At 50.1% G+C, this 25,336-nt stretch overlaps 1 protein-coding gene across 2 annotated transcripts in view; it reads right to left on the bottom strand.

Annotated features, from left to right (window-relative positions):
* Positions 1-25,336, bottom strand: part of Bcr (BCR activator of RhoGEF and GTPase) — a 117,780-nt gene that overhangs the window by 51,585 nt on the left and 40,859 nt on the right. For both annotated transcript variants that reach the window (XM_005070764.4, XM_040732318.1), the window contains exon 2: positions 4,241-4,422. In XM_005070764.4, the coding sequence (XP_005070821.3) occupies positions 4,241-4,422 (182 nt within the window). The remainder of the gene's footprint in view (positions 1-4,240; positions 4,423-25,336) is intronic.

Below are 25,336 nucleotides of genomic sequence, written 5' to 3' on the forward strand. Positions count from 1 at the left end.
GTGAAAATGCAAATACGTGTAGGTGACAGCCACTGCTCCAGGAAACTAACCCACCCAAATGGGTCCCTTCAGGAAACACCAGCCAATGGCTTTCACAGATAGGAGCCTCCAGGGCACAGCTGTGCCTGAACTTGGAACTTCCTGTGCTTGGAACATACAGTGCTCAATTAAGATCTGTTTCACCATCAATTCTCAGAGACCTGGCCAGATCCTAGTTTGGGCCTCATCTTTATGAAACCTCAAGAGCTCCTTTGGAGTCTCAATATTCTTGTTGAGAAACAAGCAGGTCCCAGAAGTCCAGGACTGTCAGCTGAGCTTGTTAAACACTGCCCATGGGGTCCAGATACGCAGGATTTGGTGGAGTGATGCCTCCTTCTCAGCCCAGCGTAAACGGCAGGTCCTCAGAGAATCGGCCTTCTCTTGTCTCTGCACACGCCTCCCACTGTGTAGCTGATGCACCTATCCCACACACAAGGGAAGAGGTGAGGGAAACGGCAGGCCTTCTGGAAACAGCAGGCCTTCTGACAGCACCAGCCGCCCCCAACAGCCAGCTCTCCTGGTCTAGGAACCATTTTGCTACTGTGAGCTCCAGGGACAAGGTGGGGGCCTAGGGAGGCCTGCAGGACCAGGGCCAGGGAGAACCAGGGCCAGGCCTGCCCAGCATCCGATGCTGCCGCCTGCCTGGATGGGAGTGCCTTGTGGAAGCCTGGTGCCTCATTCCACCCACCCGGCTTGGAAAGCCAAGAGGAAACTCTGTGCAAGCAGGATGGCGCCAAGTCCACTTCTCCTTATTCCAAAGGGTGAGGCCATCTGGCCCAGGGATGGTGGACGGAGACAGGCCACGAGGAGGGCAATCTTCTTAGGTGGAGAAGCTTTGGAGGGGCTCAGAAGAGTGCGGGCGGCGAGACAAGCAGACCACTCTGTCTCACAGAAAAGGGGAGGGGGCAAGGAAGAGCAGTGGGCAGGGCTGGCGCCGGCTGTTTACAACCCAGGCTGCACATACGACATTCTATAACCAGGGCCCTACAGGCAGGGAGGCTCCTTCTAGGAGGAAGCTTCCGGTAAAGGGCAACTGGAAGAAGACACAAAGGTAGTGAGAAGCCCTTGTGTTTACCCGAGTTCACAAACAGGTAACCAAGAATGGATGGAAACAAACTCGTCTCGTGATTGACAACCTAAGGCTACCAAATCCACAGGTGAGCTGAAGGCTGGTCCATTAGTCTTTCAAGACTCCTCCCAGGGGAGCCCACTGACCAATCAGGGTGCAACCTTCTCTGCTGTAAGTTCATAGCCAGCAAAGCTGCTGGGCCAGGGCCTCCTTCTAGTCTGAGTAGGGCCAGGGCTCTCTGAGTAATAGGCTAGATACTGCCCCAGAGCTCAGCTTGCAAGCACTCCGAAGGCCTGCCTTTCTCAGAGGACCAATCCTCCAGAAGAGGAGATCCCAGCAGGCAAACCTGGTTCCAACACTAGATATTGTCTCAATAAACCCACCAAAGGCCTTGCTGCTCCTGGGGGAAGGGGTACCAGGTCCCTGCCCTACCCCAATTCCGTACCTACCTAACTCCTTGGGGTGGATGCTCCCAGAGATCCCCTGGAACCTAGAAGCTCCGCTGAGCCTGCCATGGAACCCCCAGGGAAGTTCTGTTAGTGCTCAATAGCCCATAAGGTGAGCTTGGGAGCACACCGGGAGCTTGGGAGGCAGAAGAACCTTAGGCAGCAGGGAAGGAGGCTTCTGGCCTCAAACCCACCACATTTTCCAAGGAACCTGAGAAATCAGAAAGTTAAGGCTGTGCCTGCCACCTGTGCCTTACATACCCTTAGGGTTGTATGCACCAGAATAAGCACACCTAACTAGAGGACTGCTGGAACAAGATTAGGTGACATGTCAGCCCTCCTCATTTAGACACCTCCCACCACCTGCTCTGGTGGAATGCTTGGGGGAACTGCAGACATGTATATGCAGATGTGCAACATCCTGCCAAATATGCAACATGGGAGGTCTTTTATGGACTCCTAAGGGGACTGGAGAAGGGAGACAAGGTTCTGCATGAGCCCCTGACCTGGGTGCTAGCAGGCCATCATCCCCCATCAGGAGACTGGTAGGACAGAGGTCAACCCAGACAGGGTTTAGGGTACAAGGAAGATAGATCAGCTTCCTCTCAAGGGATGAACAGGGACGTAAGTGACAAGGAGCAGGCCCATGTTACATGCTGGCTTCCTTTTCCATCTTGTGTTTCAGAATGAGGAGACTGCTTGGCATCAGCACCATTGGAAGTCACAGAGCCACAGACTGAAAACCGTCTCTCAACAAAGGTGTCGGCCCCAGAGCAAAGCAATGGGAGAAAGACACATTTCTAGGGCTTTCCTACAGCAACGGGGAAAGTGTGATGGTGGTGTCATGTACCAGGGTCGCGTGCGTGTGGAGCAAGAACTATACATACTAAGCCATGATCCCAAGGCCCGCCCTCATTCTTAGGTTTAAACCCAGGGTAGAAACCATCCAGAAATGAGGTAAGCAGAAGGGATCAGAAAGACAAAAGGGCCAAAGACGAGGAGAAACCCAAGCAACAATGATTATTCAGTCCAAGACCTGAAAGGAATTGGCTTCATTGTTTCCTGTTACTGTGATTAAAAAAAAAAAAAAAAAAAGCATTCTGATAACAATTCACTCACACTCACACACACACACACTCACACACACACACACACACACACACAGAGAGAGAGAGAGAGAGAGAGAGAGAGAGAGAGAGAGAGAGAGAGAGAGAGAAGCAAGTTATGGGATTATGGCTTATTTGGCTCATAATTGCAGTCCATCACTGTGTTCCCATTGGGAACAGAACTTGAAGTAGCTAGTCCCATAGGTTACCAAGCCCAGGGGATCATGCTGTCCACAGTGAGCAGGTCTTCCCATATCAATTAGCATAATCCCCCCACACACAGGTTATCCTAATCTAGACAATCCCCACTGAGACACTCTTCCAATAAGATTTGCACTGTATCAAACTGACCATTAAAATCATCACAGAAGGTACCCATGCTCCTCCAATGGCAAGAGGAGCATGCCCCTGCCTGAGTACCCCACCTTATACCGAGTGTCTTCTCTGCAAAAAAAATTGCCTGTGACAATGTCCTAGCCACAGGACCCCAGAGTGGCTCTGGACACTGCGCTGGTTGGACAGAGTCACTGTGGAACTGCTCTGTCCAGTCTGCAAGCACCTGAGGGTGATGTTCCTGAAGAAGTCTCCTCAGACTTGTGACAGATCACCTCTCAAATGTTCCATGACTCCTAGCCACACGGCCTGAGAGGAAGCCAACAAGTGACCTCAGCTACACGCTGGTGGCGTGAAGGTGACAGCAAGGTAAGTTCCTTAGGACTGTTGGTGATGGCTGAGTGAGAACTCACTGGGAGAGACCTTGGTCAAACAAAACCATTGTCAGCACCTTCTCTGTTGAGAAGGGAGTAAGCATATTCCTTGAGCACAGGGTCAGGGCTAACATCAGCCTAGGCGAGCACTACAGCTGGGGTCATGATGGGGCAAGTCCTTCTGTGTCTATGCTTGTCTTACTGGTTGATGAATAAAGCACTGTTGACCAATAGGGAAGCAAGATAGGTGGGACTAGGAGAGGTGGGGGATTCTGGGAAACACGGTCAGTCATCATGTAGGACATGAGAGGAGTAAGAGGTCCAGACCCTTTGTCCGGTAAGAGAAGACCACATGGAACTACTCAGATTAGCAGTTATGGGGTAATAATTAAGTCAGAGCTAGCCAATGAGAAACCATAGCAACAGCCAACAGCTTTATAATTAAAATAGTGTCTCATGTGTTATTTGGGGGCTGAGACAATGGCGGGACTTGGGCTGGCGGGAAGAATCTCGTTACAGGGTCACCATATACGTCCTGTTTACTTAGGGAGTGGCCTCTGTCACGACTACTCTCAGCCTCAAGAACACATGCAACCCGCCCCACTAGACTCAGTTTATAAAGCAGCCCGTGACCTCCCTGCGGAATGTACGTAGGGGGCTGTGTTCCTCTACTTGGGTTTGCGGCAAGAAAGGTCTCTTCTGCCATTTGTCTGACGGTGCCATCCCCTCCTGGATTCTGGTCTCTGAACAAGGAGTCGCCCTTTCAGGAGGCCTCTCTATGGAAGCCACGGCCTTGTCCGGAGCAGAGCTCAGCGCCCCATCCAGATTTCACGTCTACTCCACGCGCGGGGCAGGTCTACCTCCTGGACTCACCGCTTTGCTGGCTTCCAGGGCTCCCGAGGCCAGAGCATCGCGGCTGCCTCTGCCTTTGCTGCTGAGGTGTGGGGAGGAAGAAGGTGAGTCATCGATGTAGGGCAGCCCATCCTGGTGCCGGCGCTGTTCCTCGGCCTGGTCTGCGGCACAGCCATACCCAGGTGGTGTTCCGAACGAGGAATCTGCGGGTACAAAGAAGCAACCCGGGTTAAAAAGAGACGACAAGCTGTTTCCGGGGTGTCTATCCCTCGCTTGTCTAAGCAAGGGCCCAAGCTGACACCATCTCAGTTGCACACAGGCATCTCTTGGGGACCTCAGGTACGCCGGCACCACTCTCAAGACCTAATGCTAGCCAAAGACACAAAGGGAGAGGAGGGGCCAACAGCAGCTTGCATCCAGATAACAACACAAGGGTAGCCAAGCCCATCCTTTGGGAAGTGGGTGATACAGGGGATAAATAGGTAACTGGTCTCGGTAAAAACACACACAGACACACTCTTTCCTAACACACGGCTCCTAAAGTCACTAGGCTCTCCAAAGTGACAGTTATGATTTATGCCAGTGAGATGACTGGATAGCTCGGGATGGGAGTTGGTTAGAGGGGAGGACCAGCCATGTGATTACAGAGGTGGAACTTTCAGCCACGACCCTGGCCATCTAGGGAAAGGAAAGGGGCTGAGGGTTGAGTTGATCATTTAGAGGCCAATGACATAATCAGTCCAGCCTATGGAATGAAACTTCCATAAAACCTAAAAAGGCAGGGTTGGGAGAGTGTCTTGGCCACCAAACACACAGGAAAATACTCTAGGCCACCCCTCTTTATAACCTGCCCTATGCACCTCTCCCTACTAGTTCTGGGAGTAGTGTTTTTTTGTTTTGTATTTTTAAATCATAAACTGAAAATCTAGTTAGGAAACTATTTTCCTACAGCGATTACCAGCAAGGCCTGGTAGTCCTGACCCGAGGAACCTGAACTACAGCACCTTTATTCCAATTCAAGTACAGCACAAGGTCAGAGGGGTCCATTCTCTAAGAGCCATTTTGTACAAACAGGGTCTCATGTATCTCAGGCTGGCGGCCTGTGTCCTGCAACTCACTAATGAAGCTGAGGATGACCTTGAACTTCTGAACTTCCTGCCTCCACCTACGAGTACTGAGCTTATGGGCGTGCAACCCTCTACCAGATTTATGAGGTGCTGGGGAACAAATCCAAGGCTTGCAAGCACTCTATCAAGAGAAATACACCCCCAGGCTCCAACTCACATTTTTCAATGGATTAGACCCTTCACCATAGCAGTACAGACAAGAGCCCAGTGTCAGCTAAATGCTCATAAGAATCCTTTGGCAGTCTTGCTCTTTTTCTAAGGCTACCTTTCCAGCAATGATATAGTCCTCATCATCTGATGAAAAGCCTTGTGTCTGCTCCTTGTGGTTTCCATTGATCACATGGACTCATGTCCAAGGTTAAGTCAACAGTGGGTATGGAACCAACCCAGTAAGACCATCAGGGTCAGACCTGTCTCGGGGATCCCTGCAGATGAACTGTTTGTGACATGTTTGTGACACCATGAACTCCTTTAGCAGCCTGACAGGGCAATCTACCTCTTGGTAAGGGCTTGGCCACCATTGTGGAGTAGGCACAATGATTTTTCTGTGGACATTTCACCTTCCCAAGGTGAGACGGGCAGACCAGGAGGCCTCCTGCGGGGCTGTGCCAGCCCACCTAGTAATCCAGACTCCTAGTGTTGCTCCTCCTGCAACTTGAGTTGCAGGTGATCCAGGAACTGAGCTGTGTCCCACCCTTTGAGAAGATTCCAGAATGATCCGGGCACCTGAACTCAGGAGGAAATATGGTTAAGTTCTTTGCCTGCCTACCCAGACCATGGGAACAGACTGGGAGGGCCAGGGAACCCCTTCACTGGAACACACTGGGTTCAAGAAGAAGAGAGAAAGGGTACTGGGGAGAACCGGGGTTGGGGCAGCAGCTCAGCTGTGGCAGACTAGCCTCTCATATTTACAAAAGTGAGACCAGATGGCAAATCCAGCTGTGGCAGGAAGGTTTCCCCAGCTCCTACACTCCCCTCAGCTCTGCACTCTCTCCAGGGCTGAAGAGAGACTGAAGCCGTGCACTGCTGGTGATGGCTGTCTTTATAAACAGGTGCTCACATCCTTTGGTAGGCAGACCTCTCCAGCACAGGCTGAGAAATCTGCTGGGCAGGCAGGTCCAGGTCTCACCACAGTTAAGAGTCAGTTCTGGACCCTGTGATCATAGGCTACAGTCTACAGCCTTCTGGAACCCCGTGTACCAAAGGCTGACAGCTTGGTGAGAGGGCTGTAAACGAGAATGCGAGGCTGGTCACCTCTAGGGTCTTCCTTTAGTTTTGGAGCAGCATCTTGCACAGTACCCCTGGCACTACCCGGAGCTAAATTTCCTGACGATGGGGAAGTCTCAGCTCTTCCAAGAAGCAGAGTGGAAAGCACCTACTTGCTACCCTTTGCCAGGCGCTTCCCACGGCTCTTCAGGGTGTTGCAATCTTTTACACGTTCTGTGGAAGTACACAGACACCTTGGTGGGCATGACTTTCCAGAATTTTGGAGCCTGACCACCTTCAAGTCCACCTATGACTATTGTAGTCTGAAGCCCTTTAAGATGGAGGGAACTCCTTCACTGATGAGGAGTGGGGGGGTGACAGGTCCTGAGGGTCTACACAGCAAGCCTGGAACCATGCACAGAGAGGCCAGGGAGTATGCAGAGAGGAAGCAGGGAGGAGGGGAGGGCATAGAAAGGCACGAGCCTAAACCCTCATTGGCCTAAGGTGGTATCCACGCATTTTCCTAATGGAGTTTTAACTGGTAGGTTCAGAGCAGAAAGACACTAGGTCTGGGTTGTCACTAACGCGAGTCTTCACCATCTGTGCGACATGGGAGGTTAGTAGAGCAAATGTGGTTGGTGTATCTACCTGCCCGACGACCACCCAGGGAAGTGGTCACCGAGAGGCAGCTGTGTAAAGCAGATACTGCGGGAACTGGAAGGAGGTGGAGGGCAGGGAATTGTGAAACAATTGCACTACTGGAAGGGTGACTGAGACCCGAATGTAATGGGAAGAAGTCCACCTGTGCTAAATACGGATGCCACAGTAGCACACAACTGTATTTCATGGGCTGCCGAGTGTAAGCAAGTCTGCCTAGTGTAAGCAAGACCCTTGGTACCTACGTACGTGCACACACGCGCACACACACACACACATGCACGCACACGCACACACGCACGCACACTTGCAAGCCCATTAGCAGAGTCTGTTGGAATAGGCTTGTTACCCCAGCACTGAGGAAGCTAAGGCAGGATGACTATAAGCTCAAGGCATGACTGAGCTATGAGGTGACTTCAAGGCCAGTTTGGGTAACTTAGTGAGTGACCCGGTCTCAAAATGAAAGGCAAAAGAGGTCTAGAGATAGAGTGTAGCAGGCCTGAGGCCCTAGGCTTAACCTCTATGCCTAGCCTGTCACTTTCCAAGCACATTACAAAGAGAAGATCTTCTGTGCTGATAACCATGTGACACAGCAATTCTATTATCTATGTGACCAAGTAGACTAGAAAGGTGTGGGAGGAGGGGAGGGGGAGGGAGCTGGGATTGACACGTGAAACAAATTTGTTTCTAACTTAAAGAAAAAAAAAAGAAAGGTGCTTACTCTGATGTTTAAACAAAAACTTGTTGTGATGTTCAGAGAAGCCACTATTCATAATAGTCAAGGAGTTAAGGGTGGCCAGTGGTAGGAAGCTTGCCTGGCATGTGCATGGGCTGGGTTAGAGCCAACACCAGTGGCGAAAACCAAGAGAGAAGTTAGACCGTGGCCAAAAAGCAGAATCGATCCAAATATCCATTTCTACAATGGTCTACTAGCTTTAAAGGAAAGATATTCTGACATAAGCTAGAAGAAGGATGAACCTTGCGGGTATTATGCTCAGTGATAAAGAGTCAGTTAGAAAGGGTCACATATCATGATTTCATTCACATGACGCATCCTGCAAGCAAACGAAAAGTTACAGGAAGTAGGTTAGTGACTGCACTGTGAGTGCGAGAATTGGTGTGGGTGGCGGTAGGGGGGGTGGAGAACTGTGGAACCAGACAGGTGGAGGCTAGGTGTGCTGGCTAGTTGTATGTCAGCTTGACACAGGCTAGAGTTATCCGAAAGGAGGGAGTCTCGATGGAGAAAACGCCTCCATGAGATCTGGCTGTCGGGCGTTTACTTAATTAGGGATTGATGTGGGATGGCTCAGGTGGTGTCATCCCTGGGCTGGTGGTCCTGGATCTAAAAGAAAGCAGACTGAGCAAGTCATGAGAAGGAAATAAGCAGCAGCCCTCCCTGGCCTCTGCATCTGCTCCTGCCTCCGGTTCCTGCCATGTTTGAGTTCGTGTCCTGACTTCCTTCTGTGTGAACAGCACTGTAGAAGTGTGAGCCAGATCAACCCTTTCCTCCCCAACTTGCTCTTGGTCATGGTGTTCCACCACAGCAATAGAAGCTCTAAGACTGCTGGCTAAAACTGAACGTGTAACACCCAACTGCAGGCTTTAAAATGACTAACACTGAACTAGACCTCGTGGCTTACACCTATAATTCCAGTATTTGGGAAGCAGAAGGGTCGCAAATTCAAGGTCAGCCTGGGCTTTATAGTGAGGTTGAAGCTAACCTAGGAAGGAAAAAACAGTATTAATACACACACACACACAGACACACACACACACACACACACACACACACACACACACACACACACGCACGCACGCACGCACGCACACACATACGCACGACTTCCATGTTACATGAATTCTCTCTCAACTAAGAATAAATTGGGTACACAGCACCAAACCCTATAACCACAGTTCCTCACCGAGCTTAGGGCAGGAGGCTTGCTGAGAGCTTAAGCTACATGAGTCACTGTTTAAAAAAACAAAAAAAAACTAACAGTTTTCTGAAAGCCAAGAGTGCTATTCAAAAGAGACAATAGCCATCTGGTGCCGTCACCCCGGGGCCACCACACAAGCAGCAAACGGCCACTGACCTTTTGAGCTATGCCGCTGGTTTCCGTGGGTTTTTACTTTCTCCTCCCCTGTTAGGCTGGTGGCGGTCCCTTCTGCACTGACAGTCAAGTGAGCCAAAACCCTTTATAAAGGGGATGTGTCGTCGCCCCCCCCTCCGCTTGGCCACAAGGCCATGGCAAGAGCACTATCTTCAGGAAAAGGGGCACCATGAGCACCCCAATCTTGGGCCTCTTAGACCTTACACTGCATCCCCCAAATGGCATCACCAGTTCTGGCCAGTTCCCAAGCCTGGAAATCCCCGGTTGCCTGGGCAGGGAGAGGTCATGGTCATGAATCAGTGTGTGCCACACAGAAAGCCCTGAGGCTGGCTAAGCCCTGACTACCACCCAGACAGGTTGCAGAATGCCAGTCAGGAGGGGCCTGAGAGGGCCCTGCTCATGGCCTGTTGCCCTGGCTCTCCAGGTAGCCCTATTTGTCCTACGGGAGGGGCGATGTTTCTAGTGATTTGTTTTCTTAGACCAGTGGTTCTGGACTTCCTAAACCGGTGACCCTTTAATACAGTTCCTCATGTTGTGGTGACCCCCAACCATAAAACTGGTGTTTGTTTTTTTTTTTACGAGACAGGGTTTCTCTGTATTGTTTTGGAGGCTGTCAGTCTAGCCCGGCCTCGAACTTACAGAGATCTGCCTGCCTCTGCCTCCTGAGTGCTGGGATTAAAGGCGTGCGCCACTATTTTTATTGCTACTTCATCATTACTGTTATTGCTACTGTTACGAATTTTAATATAAATATTTTGGGGGATAGAGGTTTGTCAAGGGGGGGATTGCAACCCATGGGTTGAGAAACACTGTCTTAGAGGGTGGCCCACATAAACTGCACTGCTCTGTTTAGTCAGGGCCTAGGTTGCAGGCGGCTGAAGACTCTGAACTACCAAAAGGCCAATTTTGCAGGAAGGTGGACATCTTCCCCCAGCTGAGTGTACCCACAATGTGGGCCGTTTGAGTGAGAGAGGCCCTCACAGGCTCATGTTCGGTATCTGGGAAGGATTAGGAGGTGTGACCTTCGAGAGGTTGTATCACTGGGGGTGGGGGGATCCGAGGCTTCAAAGGCCCACAAGTTTCTCCCTCTCTCTGACTGGTGCCTGTAGACTGAGAGGAGAGCTCTCAGCTACTGTTCCAGTGCCGTGGCTGCCTGCCACCATACTCCCAAGTATGATGGCCATGAATTCGCCCTCTGAAACTGCGAGCCTCCAATAAACTCTTCTATAAGCTGCCTTGGTTGTGGTAGCTTCACAGCAATAGAAAAGTAACTAGGACACCCCGCCCCCTTATACAACTGGCATGCAGAACATTTAAAAAATCTTAAGCCTCTGAGGACTTAAGTTTGCCTGAAACTCCTAGACACTGGAAACGGGAACAATAATCTGATGCTGTAGGCCCCAGGCTGAAGCTGGCCGGTATCCATATGGGGTAGGCAAGGGTGGAAACCCCAGCTAGGAGAAGGCAGCAGCCCTTTGCCATGGGAAGGGTGATTTAACTACTGTTTCTTGAACCACCTTGCTTTTTATTTTTTAATTTTGATGACAACAAGGTTAAGAAAAACTTCTTGGAGCCTCAACTATTTATCCCAGACAAATGAACGTGGCATCTATTTCAGCCAAGACATGTGCTGCATTTAACACCTGTGCTGGGTATGCAATAGCACCACACATGGCCCCTACCCCTTGGAACTTGGGATATCTACACCAAGACAATCATGCCAAGGTCACCAAGGGAGGAAGCTGAGGAAATGCCTACACAGTCTGAGGGAGGTATAGGAGAGGGAGACATGCTCCGCACTGAAAAGGCAAAATGCAGGCCGTAGTAGGTCCAGGGGTGATCCTCCTGAAAAACACACACTTGGGCTGAGAGTGCTACTGGAGTATATGTGTAACGCTCTAGGTTCTGTTCCTACTGATACTTAAAAAAAAAAAAAAAAAAAAAAAAAGAGTATGTCCATATCCTAACTCTGAACCTATAAGGTGAGTAGAATCTTATTTGGAGACAAATATAATTAAGGAACTTCAGATGCTATCCCTATCCCTGTAGATTACCCAATTACTATCCCTCTGTTGTGCTTTTGCCCTCGAAGACCACTAATAAGAAATGGGGGGGGGCATTGGTGGCGCATGCCTTTAATCCCAGCATTGGGAGGCAGAGGCAGGCGGATCTCTCTGAGTTCCAGGACAGCCTCCAAAACAATACAGAGAAACCCTGTCTCGAAAAACCAAAAAAGCAAACAAACAAACAAAAGAAATCTGGGGGGGGGGGAGTGCATTCCTCTACATCATTCGATTATCCAATTCTTGGGACATCAGTCGTGTGACTTCAGTTTTGTTCCATTCTATTCCTATCTGGACTCCACAGGCTAAGGGCTTGGTCCAATACAGTGAGTTCATGTCAATCAAATGTTGAGGCTACCTGGGACTTCTGGATGACCAGCTACTTAAGTGTGTTTCTGCCACACTGTTCTCCTAGGACAGCAATTTATCTGAACAGCCTAGATTTTTGGAGAGCTTCCTACAGACGGGACCCTGGATCAAGATTCTTGACAGCTGAGAGTCAGTGACTGTCACAATTAATAAAATCTTCCATGATTACTGCCTATGTATTTTTTTGAATAGTGATATTTCAAATAATGTTAAAATATCAATTGATTCATGCTTAAGACCAAAGTACATGTGACCTTCGTACTTATCCTGATTCCTTTCCTAACTATAAGCCTGTAATTTTATGACAACCTCACAAACAAAATTACAAACTCTGTTTACAGTTAAAGCATGTTTTAGCTTGTGACCTGCATATAGTAAAGATTCCTTGGACCCTTTTGACCTACCTTTTTAAGAACTTATTTTTATTTAATGTGCATTGGTGTTCTGCCTGCATGTAGGCTGTGTGAGAATGTCAGATCTTGGAGTTACACACAGTTGTGAGCTGCCACGTGGGTGCTGGAAATTGAACCTGGGTCCTGTGGAAGAGCAGTCAGTGCTCTTAACCACTGACCCATCTCTCCAGTCATGCACTTCAGAAATCATGATTTAAAAAGAGAAAGTTTCTAGAAGCCTGTTGAACAATATAACTCCACAAATCCACCCACACCAAATCACTACTGTTGAGACACTCAAGGCCAAAGGAGAATTCCCGAGGAGCCCATAGCCACACCTGGGTATGCACTGTCCCTCTATGCTAAAACCTTTTATTGACAAACTCCAACCCTGCTTCACATTAGTTTGTTTTAAATTCTCTTCTGCATTGCCCGGAAGTAGTCTCTGAAGGTTTCTTTCAGTGTGGCAGCTGGCAGAAGCCAAGGGCTACCTCTCTAGTCCCCACTGCCAGACTACCATAAAGGACACAAACAACCACAGCCAAATGGAAGAGGTACACAGGGTATACATACCAAGGATGTATCGGGAGCTTTCCATGCCTCTCCAGATGTTCACTTGGAAGCTCTCTGAACTATGATGGGTAGTGTTTTGTTTTGTTTTTTTTACAGTGGCAAGACTGACTCGCCCACTGAGGCATCAACTCAATCTCCAGCCCCTTGTCCCTCCCCAGAGGTAGTGGGTAGGGCTGCAAGTTCCAACTCTAATCCTACAGTTCTTGGTTCTGTGGGCAACCAGTCCCATCCTGAAGCTACTTAGCCTTCTAAAGTAGGAGACAAAGGCTATTGTTTGAGCCACACTGTTGGTAGTGTTTTGTTTCGCAGCCCCTGTAGATCAATGCATGGTCTATGGTGGAACTCAGACACCAGCACCAAGGAACCACTTCCTAATGACCACTCTAACCAGGGGGCCATGAAAGCCATAGACAGCTAGGTCTCAAAGTGGAGATCTAAGGTGGCCTTCTAGGTAATAATTAACACCAGAAGGTCTGGTCATGCTCTAGGATGGATCGTCAACGTGGGGCATTCTGTATTCCGTACCAGACTTTATGATATGTTCAAGGAACAGATCAAAGAGTGACAGGGTCTGCCAGCCTAGGATATGCGGATTTTTCCCCTGGGAACTCGCTCAGTTTTTTTGGTTTGTTTTTTGCTTAAACAGTTATTTGTTAGGAGAAATGTAGTCCTTTTTGTCCCCCTGTCTCCACTGCTCAACCTTTAGGGCCTTCTTCAACAACCTCCCTGAAAAAGAAAGTCAACAAACAAACTGGTATTGCAGGGTTGGGGGAAGGGGGGGCAGAGGTCCTTTTCATCTCTCAACATTCCCATCAATGAACTGAGGATAATGACACTCTTACCCATATGCCCTGGGGCGGGGGGGGGGGGGGGAGTAACGAGTAAACCACCAGTCCCCTAGCAGAAGGAGGAAGTGCCTAGGAGCATCACTTATAATAACTACTGCAAACTGGCTATTCATACCATCCAAGGTGTGATAGTTACCATCACTGTGAGGCTCCCTTCCAGAAAACCATCTCATCTGCCCTTGCTTGGCTTCGGTAGCGGGTGGCATTGGTTCTTTTACTGTTTAAAACCAGCTCTGCTTTTATAAAATACGGCAAGACCCACATGCTGGCAGGGGTCACAGCAACTGTTTAAGTCTATTTTCTGTTGCTATAATGAAGCACCAGAGGGCAGCTACCTATACAAAGATTATTTAGCTCACAGTTAGCATGGTGCTGGAGTGGGGGCACCCCCTGACTGTATCGGATCACAGTGGGTGGCATCTGTTACAGTATACATAGGAAATGCTCCCCCAGAGGCTTTTGTGGCGTGTTAAAAGCCTGATCCCCAGCTTTTGGGAGGTGGTAGAAACCTCAGGAGTTAGGGCCCCGTGGGAGGAACTGGTCACACTCTTCTAACTTAGGAGCTACTCGTTGTCTTCTGGGCCCTTCCTCTGGTTTACACTCCACTTCAGCTCACTGACAAAGACAGCTTTCCTCTGCCGTGTCCTTCCTCTATGATGCCTTGACAGTGACCCAGAAGCAAAGGCAGCAGATGACAACGGACTAAAACCTCAGAAACCGTAAGCAGAAGTGAATCTTTGACTGCTTGCTTTCTCAGACATTTCACTCCAGTGACAAGAAGCAGCATAGCACCACCGTGGGAACGCCAGAGAGAAGGGACTGGTGCCTCTCCTGACATAACCCACTGCTGGATCTAACCTAAGGTCCCCTGAGAACTTACCCAGGGGGAACTTGCCCAACTTCTGCTAGGCCTCACCTCTAAAAGGCTCCGTTACTGATCAGCATTGCCACATGAGAGGCCAAACTTCCAACACTCAAATCTTAGGGGGACATATCAAAATCACAGCAGCGTCTACCTACAGGGTCTAAGGCTTTTGTGGGCCAGAGAGTCATCCAGGCACAGCAGTTTCACCCTACCAAAAAAGTCAGCTGAGACTCCAATGCCCACTGTAAATACTGGCCACTTAGCTACAAGGTCCTCTTTTCCATTTTCTCAAATGCTAGGTGTTTCCAGATCTCTCTTCTGAGGCAAGAATCAGGCTGGAGCAGAGCTCTACGGGGCTTCAGGCTCTGCAAGCCAAAGATCTCCGTTTGTGCGGAAAGTCTCTGCAGATGGCTGAGAAACGAGCCAGAAAGTCAGCCAGTAAGGGCCTCTTTATCCAGATGCCAGAGGAGACAGAGAACTTGGCTCTTGACCTGAAACTCAAAACCGTCACGCTGGAATTACCACTCATGGTGATAATCCCAGTTGTCATCAAGGGTGTGACAATCTGTCCCAAAACCCACCTGTCGCTTGGTCAGTCAGGCTGGGGAATCAGGCCCAGCTCCCAGCCTGCTTCCCCCAGGGAGAAGGGACTCACAGGCCTGAGCTGTCCCCGGCAGGCACAGCTGCCAGACACTCACACACCCACTTAGGGCCCACGCTCAGTCACCCGCCAGACCAGTCAGGTGAGCAGCTCCTGATGTGGGCTGGGCTAGGTTCCATTCTCAAAGTCCTCTCCAGGAAGTTAGTGTCTGAGACCCAACTCCACGGAGAAGCAGCTGGACCACTTCCCTCTGTGACAGAGTCTCTATGTCATCAGCTGGAACAGCATCGGGAAGAGGCCTTCCTCCAGACCTGTGGGATCCACTGGGAGCCGAGGCATCTGGGGGGGAGTTTAGACGGTATCCGACACTAGCTCTAAGCCTGGTGTGTCTTGCGGAAAATCTCTAAGTAGTAGAGTAACAGCGTGGTTCTACTGATCACCTGGTCCAACATTCTTGCCTCAACAGCCACCCGAGTCCTCAGGGCCTTGTAAGGTTGGCAGCTTATTGAGGATGAGTCAAAGATACTAGGGCTTCCTAGACGAGTGCCCACTCCTCACACACAGGCTAATCCCAGCTCACTTCCTAAGGTCCCTGTTCTAGCCCACTGGCCTCCCTCAGGAGGGGAGACCACCAGCCCCCGGGGCAAAGGACAGCAGTAGCAACCGCTGATTTCACACCAGTGTCTGACAGACGCTAGTCAACTCCATTTTCAGGAAGAAAGCCCTGAGCTGCTTGCACCCAGGGCACTGAGCTAAGACGGACTCTCCCCATACCCAATGCTTTGCATCTTGGCTGTGCAGATGTGCTGTCCTTTTTGCTGAGTTTCGTTCTGTTCACGACTGCAGAATAGGCACTGCTGCTGGCAGAGCATGGACCAGGTATTTAGCAGGGTGGACTGATTTATTTGGGCAGCTGACTGGTGACCGTCCGTGTGCTTACACCTGATGAGTCAGGAACACACTGGCAGACCTTGTGAAGGTTTCTCTGCTCCCATGGCTCCACCACGGATGGATACGGATGGTTCTGCCTGGGGCAGGGGCGGGCAGATAACGCTGTCAAGGGTTAAGAGATGGAGAGGAAAGGGGAGCCTAGTTTCTGGTGGCTTTTATCCTCATCCTGAGTGTAGACCCTGTCTAACTGGCCCCTCAGGGCAGTGGGCAGGCGGTGTCCACTCCCAGCCTTCAGGCGGCCTTAGGCTCCAAGGCTGTCTGGGCCCCCAGTTCAGCCCGGTTCCGCCCTAGCTCACTTGGGTACCCCAGTGCCTCATACAGGCTACTGATCTCCAGTACACACTGCAACCTGGCCAGCCTGGGTCCCTGGGTGCCCCACTCTATAGAGCGTGACTCACGCCCACCTCGTATCTGCAGGGTCTACAAGTCCTACTGACCTTTCTAACACACTGCTCCTTTCCCTCAAAGTCAACCTGACTCTTGCTCCTGTAGCCTGGGCCAGGGGGACAGCCTCCAGAGTTCTTTCTCTCATCCTTCCTAGGACCCTCCTACTCCGATACCCACCTCTAGATTATGGATTTTCTCTCGACTTTTAGTACCTCCTGAAGACAAGGGCCTATTCTGGTCCCTCTGCAGGCTGATGACCATTTAAAAACCATGGACCACTTTGCAGAGCACACCTCCAGCCCACTTATACTGTACCAGTAGTCAGGTGCTCAGAACTAAGCCAAAAAGCAAACAACTGCACGTGCACAGAACCACTGAGAGCTCATCTGTGGCTTAGCCAGGGAAGACATCAGGCTGGCCAAACTCACGGCAGGCCACGAGGCCAGGATGGGGGTGGGGTGCCCGACATATAGGAGACCTACAAGGCTTTTTGAGTTGATAAGACACAAATAAATAATATATATTGTAGTCTCCTGAGAGTCTAGCAGTGCTAGGGTCTCTGTAAAAATGCCAGAGGAAAAAATACACAAGGCTGGAGGTGTGGCTGGTTTGGCGCTTGCCTGGTGTGTATGACCCTGTGTGTGGCTGGGTTGGCAGAGCACTTGCCTGGCGTGTATGAGGCCCTGGGTTTGATCTCCAACCCTGCATGAACCATGTGTGGCAGGGCACACCTGTAAACCCAGGAAGGCAGATCAGGAGGATCAGAAGTAGGTCATCTTCAACTACACAAGTTCAAGTCCTGCTCAGGTTACATGAGGCAAAGGAGAGGAGGGGAGGGGAGGGGAGGGGAGGAATATTTACATACATGGCCACAGCTGGTCCCTTGTAGAGGACTTACACCAGGGCTCAGCACATCTGCATGGTAAATAGGTTGAGCTCATTGGGAATGAGTCACAAAAAAACAAAGTGATATTCTTGGTTACTGACCACCAGGAAAGCCCCCCCATACCATGTGTCTAGATCCTATGACTGACCTGCTCCTTTCTCCAAGAGCCCCTAAAACAGTGGTACTTAACCCTCCTGATACCGCATACCTTTAATACAGCTCCTCATGCTGTGGTGGCCCCAACCATCAAGTTATTTTCATTGTTACCTCACAATGGTAATTACGGTACTGTTATGAAATGCAAGGTAAATATCTGATGTGCAGGATATCTGATATACCAGTCCTGTGAAAGGGTCAGTTGTGATCCACAGGCTGACACCACTGCCCTAGAAGGTTCACATCCTGAGGTAGGTGAGGTACCATGCTTTCTAAGGACCAAGAGGATGCCCACCATGTACATATACAGAGCCTGGCACTATAAACACACCACTGGCACTAGCTTATGTTTTAGGAAAGGTGGGAAATAAAATAATAAGACAAAAAAAGGCAGTGATGGTGTCTTTTCTGTTTCCAAACAGGAACAGCCTGTCACCATTGGGAGGGCAAACAAGACAGGCTGCTTCTGACAGGAAAAGGGCCAGTGGGCGCAACATGGAGGCGCAGCCAGAGCCCCAAGTCTGCAAAGCTGCTTCGGAGGTCTTTGCAAGAAATGAGCATCCAAGTGGGAGTCAGAGCCATGGCCCGAGACCCACGGGAAGCTCCCATAAAGCACAAGAGAATGGTTTCCTACAGGATCCCCATTGTCACAAACACTTTTTTAAAAATTAAAATATTTTATTACAGTTGACGAGATGGCTCCACTGACAGGCACTTGCCTCCACGTCTCAACGTGTCCAAGGCCCATATGGTGGACAGCAAGAATCGACTTCTGCCAAGTTGCCCTCTCACTTCCATACACACACACACACACACATACACACGCACGCACGCACGCACACATGCGTGCACGGGCGCACATTCACACATGAATGATAAGCAGGTACGGTGAACATTTTTTAAAGTTTAAAAACGTTTTTTATTAGGAACCTTTTCCAGGCCGGGCAGTAGTAGCGCATGTCTTTAATTCAAGCACTTGTGAGTCTGAGGCCAGCTGGTCTACGGAGTTAGTTCTAGGATAGCCAAGGCTAAAGAAGGAAACCCTATCTAAAAAAAAAAAAAAAAAAAAAGGAAGGAAGGAAGGAAGGAAGGAAGAAAGGGACACCTTTTCCATGTTTTACCTCTCCATACAGACGGCAGAGAACCCGTTTCCCTTTTTCTGCCTCCTGTGGCTTTATTCAGTGGCATCCCATAGCTTGCCTCACGCCTGCTCTGCTGCAGGTTCTTCTATTAACGTCTACTGCCTGACTTAACGGTTCCTGCAGGTGAGGCACAATCGACTGCATGTACATTAACTACAGAGCCCATCCTCACTGCCAGCGGGAGAAATACTCCAGGCCACAGATACATGAAGATTTGGGGAAATATCATATTTCCTACCCACAGATTCCCAGAAGCTGCCTCCCCTCCTAGCTATGCTGCATGCCAGGCCTTCTTTCTCACCATTCTATAGCCAGCCCCACACCCAGCTGGTTTGGTTTTTTTTCCCCCTAGAGCAACCATCCTATGCAGTTGGCAGGGAATGGGCCTCTGGTGGAGTGCACTGCGTAGCCCAGAACCATCTGTTAACCCATTCTAGGTCCCGCCCTCACTATGCCTGGCCATAGCGCCCCATATGAGTTACTGTGTCTCCCCCGGGTCCTCTGCCAACTGAGGTTAGTCATGGAGACCATCAAAAGGCTGGGATCGATTGGCAGCAGAGGCCTGGCATGGGGTAGGCGCTACGGACATGGAAGCTGCTCTCGTTTTCGAATGGCAGAGGAGGGGTTTTGTGCTTCACAGACAGCTCACCTGCTTTACTGACGCAGAGGCACGCACACCTCCACCCCCTTTAAAAGGAGCCCCAGCAGCGGGCGGGTGCTGGGCAGAACTGGCTCTGCTCTGCCCAGCACCTAGGCCGACCCGGTTCCCTTCTCTCTGCTGTGGGGAGCAGCCGCGGAATTTAACAGGAATGTGTGCTACCTCCTTCCCTGGATCCCTGGACACCATCTGGCAGTGCCCAGGGAACACGTAGACCTATGAATTATGTCCCCACCGACTCCCAAACCTACATTCACACTCAGGGGGTGAATCTGCTCCTACTTAAGAGATGTGGGTGGTGGGGGCTCCAAGAAGACCCTTCTGGATCTTCTTCATCTTGGCCCTTCTGTTCTTTCTTCCCCGGCTCTGCCTTGCCTGACTACTCATCTGGCCGACCTCAGGCAAGCCTGGAGATGGCTCGTCCTTCAGGCCCTCCCCTGTCTGGTCTCCAATTTCCTAACCTAGGGTCTTAACTTTCGGCATGGTTGCTTAAACTTCAGCATTAGTTCCTAATTTTAAGCTGCCTTTTCACTGCAATTTGGAAGGCCCAGTGCTCAGGCATGGACAGGGCATTCTGGTATCCAAGTTCCTGATATACTCTGGGGTAATGGGGTTTATGATGGACCCAGGGGCCTTACAAACCAGAAACTGCTCCAGCCAGTCAGACTGGGAGGAGAAAGGGTAGACTCCATGGGCAGGCCCGAATGAGTCGAGTGTCAGCTTAGACAGGACTAAAGGGGCTCGGGAAGGGTCATAGGAAGTTACCGTGAAAGGCAGAAATGAGAAACGGAGGCTACCAGCCTCAGAGTGCTAAGAAAAAGAGCTGTCCCAGGGAGTACCACCACACAGAGAAAAGAGATGTTTAAAAGCAGAAGCTGGGCTGTTAAGATGGCCCATCAAGTGCAGACACCGGCTGCCAAGTCTGGTGAACCAGGTTTGATTGATCCCTGACGCCCACAAGCTGTAAGGAAAGAAAAAGATTTCTACAAGCTGTCCACATGCACTCCGCGGCACGTGTGTGCTCTACCCCCATATGATCAAATCAATCAATGCAATTTTTTCTTTAAAAAAGCAGAAGCTGAAAGCTGGGTGTGGCGGCACACGCTATAAGCCCAGCACTCTGGAGTAAGCGGCCAGGAAGGGCTACACAGAAAGATACTGTTTCCAAGCCACCCCGCCACACAGAAACACACAAAAGCATTGGAAAGCTGAAGGAGGAGGACAGTAAGTTCCAGGCCAGCCTGGGCTACACAGCAGACCCTTTCTCAAACCAAGAAAGAAAGAGAGCTTCAACGTTTGAGTTCCAGGTGAGAAAGCATACCTTTCCCCAAGAACCTAACTGTTGTGGAATATTGTTTAAGATGTGTTACATTTGCTTATGCTGTGGGATATTTGTTTAAAGATGTGTTGTATTCTTTTACATTGCATTTGTTTAACTCCGTAAAGCTGTGCTACTCTGGCTTGTCTAAAACACCTTATTGGTCTAATAAAGAGCTGAGTGGCCAATAGCTAGGCAGGAGAGAGAAACGGGTTGGTCTGCTAGGCAGACAGAATAAATAGGAGGAGAAATCTAGACTCAAGAGGCAGGGAGGATTGAGAAAAGGAGAGGAGGATGCCAGGGATCAACCACCCAGCCACGGAGTAAGAAGGAAAAAAAGATATATAAAATAAAAAAGTTTAATAAAAGCCCAGAGGCAAAAGGTAGACAGGATAATTTAAGAAAAACTGGCTAGAAACAAGCCAAGCTGAGGCCAGAAATTCATAAAATAAGTCTGCATGTGTTTATTTGGAAGCTGGGTGGGGACCCCCAAAGAGTAAAATGCCACCTACACCTAACACCCAAAATTTCTGGATAAAACACATGACATAGGCATCATGAGACTTGGGAAACAGATGGAGAAGATGCCCTGTCAATGAGTACTTTATCTACCTATTTTACCTCCTGCTGGCACCAGAGTGGCCTAAAACCACTGACAGGTGCAAACGGGAAAATTAAATCCCAGACATGCAGAAAGGCCTGTGTCTGCCAGCGAGAAGATCAAAGGGGATCTTGCAGCAGGTTGAATGCTCTTGAGTTCCTCTTGATACAAGTGAATACTAGCAAAAACAGAGCATTTGTCTTCCTTCCCACGGATGTGGCAGCAGTGGCCCCTCTAAGCTCCCGGCGGTCTCACGCCAGTAGGCAGTGACACTGAAGAAGTAGCACCCCTGTTCTCTGCTGGCACAGGGGCAGTGGACTCTGAGAGTAGCACTAGCGCATGGTAAGGCGGGGTGAAACTGCCGTGTTTCCAGTACCGGAAAAGACGGTTCTGGACAGGCTGTATGTAGGAAGCTTGCGTGGAGGAGGAGGAGGAGGATCCAGAAAAAAAAAAAAAAGGATCTTTTAAGTCTACACGTGAAGGTGGGCCTCACCCCATCCGCCAGCTGCATGTGTGTGGGATCACGACAGTCAGCACGGCACAGCACAGACTGAACCCAGGGCGGCCCGCGGCAGAAGGGATGCTGGGATCACAGAGGCAGAAAGCGGGCCAGGATGTGCAATCCGTTTCTACCTTGGCTGACTGCCTACCTGAACACTGGGATATTCGAAATGTCCAAGGCACTATCCCAAATTACCTGACGGTAAAGCAGGCAACCGAAACAAACGGCGAAAGCCACAGGACCCAAATGCTGGGAGCATGAAGAGTAAAACTCTAAAGCACCTACTGTCACTGTCACCGAAGAGGAACAAGGAAAGATTCTTGAAACAAATGAAAAGAGGAGAGATAGGAGGAGTTCTCAGCACATAAGGAAAAGCTACAAAACATATGAAAGCCCCGAAGGGCTAACGATACGCGAAGAAATGGGCCAATCCCATGGCACCTGTGGGTTATCGGTTTGTCTGTCTCTTTCTCTGTCTCTCTCTGTGTCTCTCTCTGTCTCTCTCTGTGTCTCTGTGTGTGTGTGTCTCTCTCTCTCTCACACACACACACACACACACACACACACACACACACACACACACACACACACACACACACACACCCTCAGCCATCTTAGCGCCGACCAGGTAGGTCGTGTAGTAGAAAGAGCCCGGAGCTGACAGACAAAAGGCAGTCAGGGCCACTGTGCAATAGGCACAAGGACTTCCTGAGGTGGTCCAGCCTCCTAGATTTCGTAGATGCCAGCAAGTCCTGAGAAACCAAACCGCCAATAACTCTGGGCTTGGACATTCGAAAGGGGCCGAGTGCCTTATCACGTGAACCAGGAAAGAAATCCGGGTAAGCAAACTGCTGAATCAGAAAGGTCATCTCCCAGCAGCCAGGGCCCTTTCTGTACACGCACGCAGCAGAGCACAGCCCCAGAAACGGCTTTTCCTGCCCAAAGCTTTTCCCCTGATGGGAGTCAGTCACACTCCCCTGACAGAGAGCTAATCTTACTGTTTAACCACGCCTACAGTCAAGATGGCCTTCCTTATGTCCTCGGGATGTCTGTAATTCCGGCTTATTTCCCCCTTCTCTGTGTAGAGAGATGGATATTCATGTAAGAGACCCCCCTCCCCACCTCGAGCCTCCGGCAGCAGCTGGGGATGATGGGAAATACTCTGTAGAGCTGTTGGAGACTGAAAGTGATGACAGTGTCTAGGGTGGTACTGAGCATGGATAGGGTAGGCGCAGAAAGCGGTGGTACCATTTGTAAATGGCACTCATTAATCAACCTGCTTTTTTAGGCTAAACAGATTCCTCAAATGCTTTCCTGAAGGCTCCACTTTCCACCCTTGAGGCCCCTCAGGGAACTCAGTGTGAGCGTGGCTTCTGGGCCTGAAGAAACCAAAACGGAGGTGAGGTGTTCTCTCGGAAGGCAGTTTGCAAGGCTAAAGAGGATCCTGTCCCAGAAGCCACGCTGATCTCTAGTCACCAAATGTCAGTCAGTACTATTGTATGCTCAGGCCTCGGCCTGGTCTCTCGACCAAACCAAACCTTTGCCTCCCCGACTCCAATTCCCAGGTCCCTAGTGCTTCTCAACTCCCTTCAAACACAGCCCAGGGAACCTGCACCATCAATATTAAGCCAAGCCAAAAATAAATCTGCTGGAGGAAAAAGAGACTCTCTAAAGAGAAAATACTACAGTGAGGTCTCTCTACTGTTTCATCCTAAATCAGAGGCCAGCAAAGAGCTGAAATTCTAAAAATTCTGTCTCTAGAAATACAGACTCATTTTCAGCTTCACAAGCCACGCTGTATGGTCTCCACCTCTCCACTGTATTCGTCAGACTTCTCCACTGCCTCCGTCAAGTGACGGAGAAGACGGCTTAAGAGGGATTTCTTTCAGCTCAGCCCTACAGGCGTCAGTCCACTGTGGTGGGGAGGGTGCAGGGCAGAGCAGCTCAACCCTGGTAGCAAGGCTGCAGAAAGGGAACAAAAGAAACACAGCCCGGGTGCAGCCTACGAAAGAACACCCAGCAGCCTACCTCCTCCACCTAGCCCCACCCCCCTTCCTAAAGTTTCTAGAACCTGCTAGGACAGTGGTTCTCAACCTGGGGGGTCGGACGACACTTTCATAGAGGTTGTCTAAGACACAGATGTTTACATTATGATTCATAAAGTAGCAAATTACAGTCATGAAGTAGCAGTGAGAATAATTTTATGGCTGGGGCCACCACAACATGAGGGACTGTATTAAAGGGTGGCAGCATTAGGAAGGAGACTGTCCCTACCAGCTGGGGACTGTCCCTTTAATATATGAGCCTTTTGAGGGAACCCTCATATTCAAACCACATTGACCATGCTATTGCATCATGAAGGGAGCTGTACGTGGTACCTCTAAGCCAGTAACTGGGCTGTGCTCCAGTTAAACTTCATGAAACAGGAAGTGGGTCCAACTGAATGTAAGTAGCAGGGAGAAGTCTCAAGCCACCATCCTCCCCACATTTCCCCAACTTGGCTGTTTCGTGAAGTCACCATAGGCCTAGAAATTCTCAAAGCAGCTCAGGGAAGCTCTTTCTCTCTGCCCTGGCATTTAAATGCTGCCAAGGACCTACCAGCACAGGTGACATGCCGGAGACAAAAGAAGGCCCTTCGTGGCCTTGATCTATGGTGGCGAATGAAACACATACCCCCCACACACACACACACGCATGCACGCACGCATGCACACACACACACACACACACACACACACACAGGGCACTGTGGGAAGGATATTTCTGAAGGGAAAGCTCACATTAGTGATACCAAAACAATATCCAGGATCTTAATTCCTATACAGCAGAGATTCTGCAAAGAACACCTGAAGGAAATGAGGCACTTTTGGAGCCCAAGGAGAAGGGTTCCCCTGTTCCTTGGGCAACAGTGTGTGTTCTGCCCCACTGGGGGTGGGGGCACGAGGCTACAGGACCCCTCCTCCATCAGAGAACAGTATGTGGGCACGGGAAAGTACCAAGCCCAGTGAAGAGTTTGTGTTAAATTTTTAATTACCTATTTCTAAAAGGTTTGGAGACGGTCTTAAACAAAACGGTGAAAGTGATACCACTGAGAACACCAACAGGAAGGTGCAAAGCATGTTTTAAGCTCCAGGGTTGTATCAACCGGGCAAATGAACCCCGAATTGGGCCATCTCAAGCAACAGTAAAAAAGGGAACGGGCCTTGGATAACTGCCAACGGGCCATCAGCAGGAGGGCCCTGGAACCCCTTACTTTAGTAGTATAACGCCACTCCATAAGCTGTGCTGGTGGGCTACCCTTGACCAATCTGGTCACCGCAAGACCCACAGAAATTTCCTCAAACCAAACTCCAGAACAGCTGTCAGCCCAAACCGGGGAAGAGGGAGCTCAGGCCACATTCCCGAGTCCCCAGGCAAGAGCCTGGAGGATGGGCTCTGCCATCTCCAGCTGGTAATCTTGGCTTTATGGGAGCCCACACCCTCCACCTGGCCTAGCCAGCCTGCCTTGGGTGGGGTCTGAGAAGCAGGGCGAGGTCCACTCAGGGAGTGAGCCCAGAGATGGAGAGAGAGGAAATCCCAAAATAATCACAATGCCTGCTTCTCTGTGTCTGGATGCTGAGTTCTGTCCAAGCTTCCAGTGAAGGAGCGAAACTAAGACAGAAAAAGCCCAACAGCTGGTCACGTGGATTTGGGATCCCCTGCCT

This window comes from Mesocricetus auratus, unplaced genomic scaffold, assembly GCF_017639785.1.
Source record: "Mesocricetus auratus isolate SY011 unplaced genomic scaffold, BCM_Maur_2.0 Super-Scaffold_100027, whole genome shotgun sequence".
Taxonomy (NCBI): domain Eukaryota; kingdom Metazoa; phylum Chordata; class Mammalia; order Rodentia; family Cricetidae; genus Mesocricetus; species Mesocricetus auratus.